Genomic DNA, 11,935 nt, shown 5'->3' on the forward strand with positions numbered 1-11,935 from the left:
GCAGGTATATTATATGTGATGCTTTCCCTTTTTATTACAGAGTATCTTTATATTTTTCCTGGTGAAGTACAAGCCACTAAAGTACAATAATGTATACACCTACCCACCATGGGGATATGGTATAGGGTGGATGATGGCACTGTCATCCATGGTCTGTATTCCATTGTGGATTATAGTAAAAGTGTGGAAGACCGAAGGAACCATATCTGAGGTAAAAAGTTCTCATTTCAGGAATTTCATCTTCTATGGGATCGTGTACCTTTTGGGTTATTTGTGAAGAGGCAAAACAATTGTTCCCAGACTAACACAAAGGAATGTTCATAGAATTTCCATGTTTTTTTTTAATATAGTGAAACACAGCGTAACGCCACTGTATACTGCCATAGTTTTTTTCCTGTTGGTTCTTACAAGCAGGAGGCAGGAAAGAGCAATATGAATCAGTATCTCATAGGATACACTGAACATTCTGCACACAGCACACAGATAGTAAGTAGGTTCACACCTGTGCTCAGGTTTTCATTCTTTGGGTCCACAAAAAACGGATACTCAATCTGCTTAAATAATGGTTACTCATGGATCCCATAGACTATAATGGGATCTGCCAGGTTTCCACACAAAAGATGCAGAGAAAAAAGTCTTGCTTGCATCATGTAGTTCAAAACATTACACTGCTATAATATTGATGTTAGTTGCATTTTTTTTCCTGCTAACCCAATATAACATTTTTCTTACAGAGGTTTAAATCTTTGATATTACCCAGCCCAGACTTAAAAATGAGAGGAAAGCTTGGAGCTGCCGCCTGTACAAATGCCGTAAACGACTGTGACCCCAAGCTTAAAGGTGATGGAACCATATCGGCCATTACAGAAAAAGAAACACACTTCTAAGGGATATTTTATTTGACAGTTGTTGTTTTGTAAAATAAGAATATGAAAAGAATATTATTTCACTGAATTAATAGAGGCTCACCCGTTTCGCACAAATTTTAACATGTTTAATTTCCAAGTGCACATTGTATAATGTTTAAAGTGATTTTTTTAATTATTCTATAAGTGACTGATTATAAAACAGTATTGTACGGTTTTTTAGTGCCAAGTTTATGTAATGTTGTGATACTGGTCCATGTTTTCTAGAGGTATAGACACATGTATAGTGCGTTGTAAAATTTTTATACTTGGATTTTATGAAGCATGGTGTTTATATAGGGTATTCTTCTAATCTACTGTACACCGTTATGACCATTCCAGCTGGTGATGTATGTCTATGAACAAGCTTGTTATCCATGTATTACTGGTTCTGTGATCATTCTCCTTTATCGTGGACTATACATATAATGGCCCCATAGTTTTGCCCATCTTTCTTTTTGCCAAGGGAAAAAGACACTGAATTGCTAATATCTGGTTATACTGTACGTTTCTATGTGACTAAACCGTTTTTACCGTTTTGTGTAATATTACTTGTTTATACTAAGAAAATATTTGTATCTAATGCAAATGTATTTATTAAAATTCCTGTCAATGCCTCATGGAACTTTCCACTTAACACGGACCATCAAGTATGTCTGAGACTGGAAGAATTGCAGAGTTTTCTTAAAACTAAGAGCACAAGGCATCTTCTGATTTTCTATTAGATTTTTTATTACAATTTGTAAAACCAACAGCTCATTTCCTGGACCACAACTACAGACAGTGCAACCGACCACGTGGCTGCCATGGATTCCAAGTAGGATGAGACATTAAAGGGTTCTTCCGACACTCTTTAATCGATGATCTATCCTTTGGGTAAGTCATCAAGGGAAGATTTCTAGGGGTCTTACACCCATGAATCAACTGTTTGCCAAAAGTGGCATTGGTGCTCTCTAAGCTTCACAGGCCACGTAACGTCCCATTCATTGATTACATGGCCTGACTGTAGCTAAGTCCCATTCGGGTGAATGAGCTGAGCTGTGATACTAAGCACAGCCACTATACAATGTACAGCACTGTGCTTGGTAAGTACTGAAGAGGTTGTAACGCTCACCCAAAGGCTATACAGCCCCTTCAAACAGGTGTGATCGGCTGGGGCCCCAGTGCCTGGCCCCTGCTGATCTTTAATTGGCAATCTATCCTAAGGATAGGTCACCAACTTTAAAGCCTGGAAAACCACTTTAGGCTAAAGCACAATGTTGTGGGGACGCAGTATGGCAGATTTTGCTGGATTTTTTGGAGCCAAAGCCAAGAATTGCTACAAAAGTAATAGGAAATCTATAGGAAGTTCTTCTACTTTCTGCTCAATCCACTCCTGGCTTTGACTGCAAAAAAAAGCTGTGTTTTCGCAATATGGGGCCTCAGCCTTAAAGTTGTATAAGCTCACATATAAAACTACAAGCAGTTACAAGTCAAGTGGAAATAACTGTGTGAGAGGATGAAGGAGATTTGTATCAGAAACACTGAACTTTGACCCTGATGACAATATATTTTGTAATTAATTAGTACCTAAATTCTGCCTACAACCAGACTAATAAATTGTGCCTAAAACTGGACTAATATACTTGATGGGGCTCTTGGTAAGGGTCTGAGCTTTGGTGCATGGCCATTTTTCTAGTGTTTATACTGTTTATGGAAGTAATGTTGAAAATTAGTGACCCCTTGACAATAGGTCCAGGAAATGAGCACGGTATTATATTAAATGGGTTGTTCATGGAACAAGATTTATCCCACCACTAGAAATCCCACAATCACTGTCTTCACCCGTCCCATAGAGTCGGATAGAGTGACATATGTCACTTATTCATTTAATCAGTTGAAACTATTGCGATCATTGGGGATCCAAGTGATGGAACCCCTAGTATCCCCATCATATGGATAGGGGAATAGTCTTGTTCGAAAAATTACCTTAGATTTTCTATTTCTGACTCAGAGAATCCCTTTCATTCCAAGACTTCTATTAATAAATATCTACCATTTGTGATTGTATGTCAATTACGTTCTAACTTTCTCCGTTGTAAATCTAAAAGAAGCATAATGTGTTGTTCCAGCAAAGGTGAGTAGCTCAAAATCGTATTCATTCTTCAGCACTGTGCAACATAAAATGGTATTCCAGTTACTAAAATTATCAACAAGACCCCACTTATCACAAGAATGGGAGTCCCAGGTTCCATATTAATGTAATGACAGGTCTTCCACGTAGTCTCGTGGCCTCATTCATTTCTATAGGACCACATAAGAAATTGCGCTGAGCGATTTCTAGCAGTCCCATACAGATGATTGGAGCAGTACCGGAAACCTACCTTTCCACTCATATGGGACACCTAAAAACCCTGTATAAATGGACCACACTGATCAGACAGCTGTCCCTTATACTGTCTATAGGCGATAAATTATAGTAACTGGAATACTCTTTAATAAATAGGTTTATTTTTAAAATAAAATATGTAAATAAATATTTTGGTTGGAAATCGCGTTCAACCAATTCAGCCAGCTAGAACTGCCACTGAACGTGTCTACATAGATGAAGTATGTCAATGTCTCGGCTTAGCTGTTGTCGTTATATGTGAGTGAGCACTAGTGTTGGGATATCATAGCACCAAAGCTGCAATGACTAGATTACATTGCGTCACAATTCCAATAATATGTCATTCTCTTATGTGGCAAAGAGGTCTGTAACCGCAAATTTTGGAAACCCCTTTGTCAAGGCCAATTCTTTACTCCCCTTCTGATCATTTGTTTCCAACTTCTGCTTTTTGGGGTTTTTTTTTGTAGATTGTGAGCCCCATATAGGAATCACAATGTACATTTTTCCCAATCAGTATGTCTCTTAAGCATAGGAGGAAATCCATACAAACTCCTTGCAAATGTTGTTCCTGGCAGGATATGAACCCAGGACTCCAACGCTGCAAGGCTTCAGTGCTAACCACTGAGCCACGGTATTGCCCCCTCCCAACTGTTGTTTTGTGATCCGTTTTTTATGTATAACGGAAATGACAGGATGGAAATTATGCAATAATATCTTACAAGACAATAAGCAGCGCTTATCCCAAGTAATCGTTCCCGGTACAGATTAAGCTTTATTAGTAATGCACATATTGGACTCCTCGAGCACATTCATTAGATTCGCAGGGGGCAGCAGAGAACACCAGACATTCTGTTCGTCTGTTTCCTACAGCTTCTCTGGTTCTGTGACGTCACCGACTCCCATTGACTTCTGCCAAATCAGTAGAATGGAGTCGGTCAAGTGACCGAGTGTCAGGATGGCTGTAGGAGAGGAACAAGAGTTTCAGTCTCTTCCGCTGCCCTGCACAAAACTAACAAACAAGGCTGTGAGAGCCCGGGGGTGTACATCAATAATAAAGCTTAACCAGTTCAGGACATGCTCTGGTAAGTGTCATTATTCCCTGGATAACCACTCTGGCTGGGGTGCCAAACACTGCGGGAAAAAAATGTGGTGTTTATAGTCACTCCGTAATGGATGGGATTCTAGCGAATCCCATCCCCATAGTGCAGTAAAATATATGCTGCGGACACCTCTGTGAACTTTCAATGAAAACGCTGCGGGACCAACAGTGATGCGTTGTAGTCGCGGTCTTTCCTCCAGCGCCTTTTTGCTGTAAGACAATACGTGGGGCCTTACCCTAAGGGCATTCTTCAATTTGGACAATCCCTAGTTGTTAGAAGGGTCTATTCATATTAAGCTGATCACAATCTATGTCCTACAATCCATGGCAAAACTGGTCAGTATTCAGTTTCCCTGCAGCGCCATCACTGGGGAAATGAAACATTACACAATGACCATAAAAATCAACTGGTGGTCTCCATGAGAGATATCCTCTGTAACCATTCTCTACTCTCACCAAGTGATGAGCATTGCAGATAGGGAGAAATTAGAATTTCCTAATAGTGGATAGAAAAATAGGTTTAAGAAACCGCACGGCCCATTTAAACCTTTCAATTGCTAATGATAATGTCACACAATTTGCAGTAATATTGTAAAATTGATTTCTTGATGACATTATTATAATATGCCATATGACATAATTAGGACTCATTATCAGTATTAGAAGCTAAAACAATGGCACAAATTTATAGATTAACATAGCAGTGATTTTTTTCTTACACCCAGCCAGCATTTCTGCCTTTTTATAACATTTTAGCACTTTTTATAAATTAATTTTATTTTTTATTTTTCGTTATCCAGACATTTCTTCATAGGATATTTGCATTAAAACCAACATCAGTGATTACCTATTGAGATGCAGCACCATCGTAAATCTAACATGGCTACAGTCCTTGTGGCCCATATAAGTCACCCCTTAGGGTAAGGGCCCGGTCACACAGAGTTTACGCCCCATGTATTCTGTCTACGCGCTGTGTATTCTGTGTAAAATGTAGTTAGCCATTGAGTTCAATGGCTTTTTCGTATAACGCACGTGACTTTTTGCATGCGCGTCTGTGCGCACGCAAAAAAATGCGCGTTATATGAACATGCGTGTAAACTCCGTGTGAAGGGGCCCTAACACTGAGGTCCGATACCTAACCCATGACTGACATCAGTGTCCCTAATCCTCAATTTTACTGCAACCAAAAATTCTTTGGATCCACACTTTAATAATTCAAATGATAATTTTTTTTAATATTTGCACAACAGTAAATTGTAAAATTCTTTAAAAAAAGGCAATATTTTTAGCAATATTAACCCATTCTGCCCTTTTAATAGGCATTTGTTGATTTCATGCTAATAAAGAAGGGATCTGCACTTTTCTGTCTTAAAGGGATATTTCCATATAGTCTTCTGTCTTGTTGCACTTTGAAAAATTGTATTGTTATAAAGTTTCAATATAATTTGCATTTTCTGCCTTTAAATTTCGACTTTCTACAGCTATAAATTTACACAAAACTATACGTCAATCTGCTCCGGCCCTCCTGCTGTATAAATTACTGCTTGCATGTTAGATGCCATGTAGAATGTGACGTCTTGCCTGCAATTTTTTTGTATTTTTCAATCGTTTTCTTTGTTCCTCACCCCCACTTACTTGCTACCCATCAGCCCTTTTCTGCCCTGGTTCATATTGTTGATATCGGGTTGATCTAGTTCATCCTGGTCATATGAGGTCAATACAATAAGCAGGCCAAAAACATGATCTCTTCCTTGGAAGATCCCACTGATTTTATTAGTATCTGTCAAAAAAAATAAAAAAAAAATCAGATTTTTAATTTGAAGTTCCTGGACACCAATATCTATTACAAGGTCCCACCTACTATAGGTGTTCTAATGTGGTTAATGTCTCTTGTCCTTTGAAGGTAATTCAAATTGAGTTTTTGCTTGCAGATTCAGAGTGGAATCCACATCAAAATCTGTCTAAAAAAAACAACAACAAAAACTCCACATCATTTTGAAGAGAAAAAAAAAAAAAGATCTATGTTCAGGCACAGTCAATGATTGATGGGAATCTAAAATAACATGCAACCAATCCAAATGTGTATGTTTAGGGAGCATTGAGCTTATTCATTTAAATATTTACTGTATTACCCCAAAACATTTACTTTTATATTCCTTAGAGGCTTAAAACTTTATGGAGCAATTTTCTTTCTTTTTTTTTTGTCTATTTTTTGCTCAGTTTGTGCTTTGTAAAAGAAATGACATAATATATTCATAATGTTTTCTAAAGCCATGTAAAATATTTTTTTATTGCCACAATAGAGTACTATAATGGAATAGAATATGTATTTATTTTTTCATGTCAAATATAGTCAATTAAAATTCTAACCATCTAAATAAAAAAAACTATATAAACATACATAAAAATAATTTATTGAGAGCACATGGATAAAATAATGCTACTATCTTAAACATTAGCACTATGACTGGAATGAGTGTGTATCAAGAATACACATACAAATGTGTCTACTTTCCTTGTTTTGCTCATGCCCTGATATGTATGTCAAAAGATGACCAGCTTTTCAAGATAAGATGATTTTGTAATATTGTATCGCAAAGTGATATGCTATTTGTGTTTATGAGCAACCAAATTGGAGTCCATAACTAAACATAAGCTATTGTAAGTTAAAGGTGGATTCATTTGTAGATTTGTAGATCTGTAATACTGACAGCAATATACAATCAAGAACAAATAAAATATACATGTTCAGTTTAACTTGCCAATCTCTTATGGTGCCCAACTAGACTATACCTAGCCATTTTAACAGTAATTCATTCAATTCATATTATGAAGGAATTTCCAGTGTAGGCCACTGGACCATATAAATATATATATATTCGATGTATAGACGTACACATCAATATCAATTGAGTGGGAGTCTGCCAGGTAGGGAATCATCTCCGTAACACTTGTTCCCTTTCTTGGCATATTTTTCATCTATACCTTCTCTGAAAGATGTCTCATTTCAGAGTAAAACATGATTTGCTTGCAATGACTTAGTCTGTTGGGATATCAGGTTGCTCATGGTTTGGCTTGACAGGTTCCCTTGAAACATGGCATGAATCCTTTTAGAGACTGATGGTATCATGATCTAGAACAACAGACCAACAGAAATTCACATTGCATACTCTAGGTCCACTTTTTCTTTATTGGGAAGAGGGCTGGTAAGGCAGCGGGCCTTAATCTCCATGAAACGTGATCATTTTTTTTTTGTTAAGACATCCATTAGGACCATTGAGGGAATATATAGCTTGAAGCACAAGATCTTTTAAAGTCACCCGCATCCATCCTAGCCATCACTCAGACCCATGTAGACTCCTGAGTATGATATAATCAACATTTAAAGAGGACCTTTCATGTCCTCCTACACATGCGATTTTATATACTGCTAGAAAGCAGACAGTGCGCTGAATTAAGCACACTGTTGGCGTTCCCGTTATGTGCCCCGGGGCTGGAGATATCAGTGCCGTTAACTTTGGCACCCATCTCTGCCCACCGTCAGAGACGCATTCCTGACAGTCTAGCTGGGATGTGAGGAACATCCCTGCTGATAACTCGTCCATAACTCTGTACTGTCAGAGGGGGTGTTCCTTAGCACCCAGCGATGTCGCTGAGCTGTGAAGAACGCCCCCCAGCACAAGTCTATGGACGAGTGTTCCTCAGAGCCCAGCTAGACTGTCAGGAACGTCCTTCTGACAGTGGGCAGAGATCAGTGCCGAAACTAATGGCATCGATATCTCCAGCCTGAGGGTATATAATGGGAGAGCTGACAGTGTGCCGAATTCAATGCATTGTCATCTTTCTAACGGTATACAAAACCGCATGTGCAGGAGGACATGAAATATAATATCCTCTTCAACAGCAAATAGCGTAAGCTGCTCATATAAATTCAATCAACTTCTTTTTGAGTAGTGTAGAAAATGTAGGTACTGTAGCCTAATAATATTGCGTCCCTGTTGCCTAACTAAGGGCGACCCTCATCAAACATCCAAACAAATAAATTACACCAACTGTGCCTACATCACACATCTAAAATACAATGGGTAAAATGAAAGAACTAAAATAGAAGTTTATTATATTTAATATTATAAAAATATATTTTATAGCATAAGGTAGGGACCGTAAACAATAGACAATCAGATAAATAATACAGGACTTGTACATAACATAGCAAGTAACAGTGTAAAAATATTATTGTGTAACAAGTTATTACATATTCATGTCAACTCTTCTTTAAGGTTTTTGTACAACTTGTCAGATTTACTTTTATACACTGTAACTAACACGGTGGTCTCAGGTAGAAACAACTTTACTGTGATTTAGAGGAAGAAGGATTCTATGATTTTGATAATGTTTCTGTTTTCACTTTCACAACAGATTGTTATTAGGGTTGAGCGATCGGGATCGGAAAAGATCAGATCCCAATCGGCGATCAAGTAAATTTCACAATCTTTTTTAGGTGGGATCAGAATTCTAATCCCGATCACTCCACTTACCTGCACAGATCTGCTGCTGCTCCCTGTTCTTCTCACTCCTCTTCTCTCACTTCTCTCTTCTTCTCAAAAAAAATCCCCTGGCTAATTAGCCCCCCTGGTGTCCACTTACCTGCACAGATCCGCTGCCACTCCCCGTTCTTCTCAGTCCAGTCCTCTCTCATTTACATGCCTTCAGAGCGCCCTGTGCGCCCCCTAGTGTTAGACTAGTGTTAGAGATGCTGGGAGAAGGCTTGTGGCTTAGGAGAGTTACAAAAAGCCCCGCCTACTTCCATCATCTCTAACACTAGCCTAGGGAGATGGGGGCGTGTACGGCGCTCTGAAGGCATGTCAATGAGAGAGGACTAGACTGAGAAGAATGGGGAGTGGCAGCGGATCTGTGCAGGTAAGCAGACACCAGGGGGGCTAATTAGCCAGGGGATTTTTTTTTAATCATTACACAGCTTGGAGTCCAAAAATTGAAAAATTTTTGGACTCCATGCTGTGTAGTGAATAGGATCGTTTTTAAAATCCGATCGTCGATAATTTTAAAAAATCCCATTGACTTGCATTAGGATCGGAATAGAGATCGGGATCGGGTTCAGAAGGAAAATGATCGGAAATTGTATTTTAAAAACGATTCTGAAATTTCAAGATCGACTCAACCCTAATTGTTATACTTTATTTTAGAAAAAAATCTAAATATAGGTTTTGTTCCATGCGTTGTCAAAAAAATCCAAAAAGGTTTAAAAACAAATTTCATTTACAAAAACATTTTAGTTGAACATAGCATTAAGTGACATCTATACAGTAGTTTAACTTCATGCATATAATCTTTAGGTCAACCTTGGACCACTCCAGGTTTTGCCTCAAAATACTGAAGCAAAATTTGCAATAACTTTTCCACAACATGAGTCCTTAGCCTAAAGCTCAGGTTTACAGAAATAGGCAGAGGGAAGTAAGATGCTGTCAACCACCTGTGGTAAGGATTTGAGAACAAAATTCAACATGCTTGACATCATGTCTCGGCTCTCCAAGACAACCCCATACATATTAATTTGCTGATCCAACAAACTTAGGCCCGGTTCATATCTGTGTTCGGTAATCCGTTGGGGGAGTCCACATGAGGACCCCCCAAACGGACTACCAAATGCATTGGCAAATGGTAAGTAGTGAAAGCACACGAACCCCATAGACTATAATGGGGTCTGTGTGCTTTCCGCGCGGGCTCCGCACGAGTCATTTGGACAGGAAAGTAGATCATGAAGTACTTTTCTGTCCGCATGTTGCGTGCGGACACCACGTGGAAAACACATGGACCACGTTATAGTCTATGGGTCCGTGTGCTTTCATAAGCTCACCACTTGCCAATGCCTTGGGTAGCCCCATGTGGACTCACTGAACAGATTACAGAACGTAGATGTGAACCAGGCCTTAGCAGGTTTGGCCAACATTAATCTGATGTGTATGTGCAACATTGTGCTACTCTTACCTTTAAATAAAATAAATATAAATATCAAATAAATATAATGTAATATTGGTAAGCATGAATATCAGTAAAAAAAACTATTTTGTTATCAAAGTACTGTATTCTAGATATTCTGTTTTAGACACACAAACTAAAATATTCTGCACATAATCAGATACTTAACAAAGTATTACATTGCAGCGACTAGACTTTTCAGGTGGTCAGAATGACTATTGTATTTTTGTAGGGAAAAAATATATATAGCTATTTAATCCATTGACTTGGTTTACATGTTTTATGTTAAATATAAAATATTGTACATGGTCACCATTATTGTTGCTAATGTTATTTTGGTTGGACTGTTAAAATTCTAGCCATATATTTTAGTATAAAGTGCCAATGCCAGCTAGTCTACTATAAATGATCAAGCAATAACTCACAAAGCTACACAATTTCAAGATGTGAAAAGGGTTTTTTTTTAGGTGAGAACTGTATCATTTTGTTTTTTAGTCTAAGGACCCACGTTGTGAAAAATTTGTTTTTTGGTTTTTTTTTTAGCCATAGCCAAGAGTGGATTCAACAAGAATGGGACATATAAGGGAAACACTTATTTATTTTTTTAATCGTTGATAAAAAAATAAATAAATCTTTCTTGTAAAATAATAGATATCACCATGATTGACTTAAGTAAAGAAAAACTTTTTAAGGAAGTTAATTTCCCTTCTTATCCCTTCTGCTAAATTCACTACTGACTTTGGCTCAAAAAATGCTGCAAAATCAGCAACAACAAAAAATTGCTTTTTCACAGCATTGGGCCTTAGTCTTACCCCTGTGGCTGACAAAATGGAATATCCCTTCTCATTCCTATATTTATTTGCTAAGTGTAGAGTAAGGGTATGTTCACATGGTGGAATTTGCATTCCGCATGTGAACAAATCTGTGCGGCTAGCTGCGGCGGAATGCTGGTACAGTGCACCGGCATCCAGTCATGGCATTCCGCTCCAGATTATGCCCGAAGAATGGACCTAATCGGGAGGGAGCCTCGCACTGCGGACGTCGCGGAATCCGAGGCAAGTAGTGTCATCTTGCTTCTTTTTTCCCACTACTAGCTACCAGAAAAAAGAAGCGAGTGGCTCCCATTGAAGACAATGGGAGCCGTTTTTGGAGCTGGATTTTGAGGCGGATTCCACATCAAAATCCGCTCCAAAAAATTCTATGTGAACATACCCTAATTATTTCACTACCCTTCAAAAGGATATTTAGCAGCAGTGCTAGTGTATTTGAAAGACCATTTGGGTCACATGTACACTTCCTATACAAAGCCTGATGGAATATACCATGACTTTTTTTTGTCAGATGCTCTCTGAAATCATAGGCAAGTAGAAGTAAATTAGGGGACCACATGGCCTCTCCTTCACCAAAATCAGAATTTTTTAAAAACATTTTCTTATGATCGATTTAAGCATTTGAGGGATCCGAGTCTTTTTTTTCTCAATCTACTATTAAAAAAATATTCTACAATTCTTCAAAAAAATTTAAAATTAGAATAAATGGAAAAAATATTTAAAATTGAATAAAACA

At 38.1% G+C, this 11,935-nt stretch overlaps 1 protein-coding gene across 1 annotated transcript in view; it reads left to right on the plus strand.

The window, feature by feature from the left end:
• The window catches only part of LOC142218717 (sodium- and chloride-dependent GABA transporter 3), a 125,654-nt gene extending 123,921 nt beyond the window's left edge, over positions 1–1,733 (plus strand). Inside the window, exons 14-15 of the mRNA XM_075287610.1 lie at positions 41–211; positions 735–1,733. Coding sequence (XP_075143711.1) covers positions 41–211; positions 735–887 — 324 coding nt within the window. The 3' untranslated portion in view covers positions 888–1,733. The remainder of the gene's footprint in view (positions 1–40; positions 212–734) is intronic.
• Positions 1,734–11,935: the final 10,202 nt, after the last annotated feature.

Source organism: Leptodactylus fuscus, chromosome 9, assembly GCF_031893055.1.
Source record: "Leptodactylus fuscus isolate aLepFus1 chromosome 9, aLepFus1.hap2, whole genome shotgun sequence".
Taxonomy (NCBI): Eukaryota; Metazoa; Chordata; class Amphibia; order Anura; family Leptodactylidae; genus Leptodactylus; species Leptodactylus fuscus.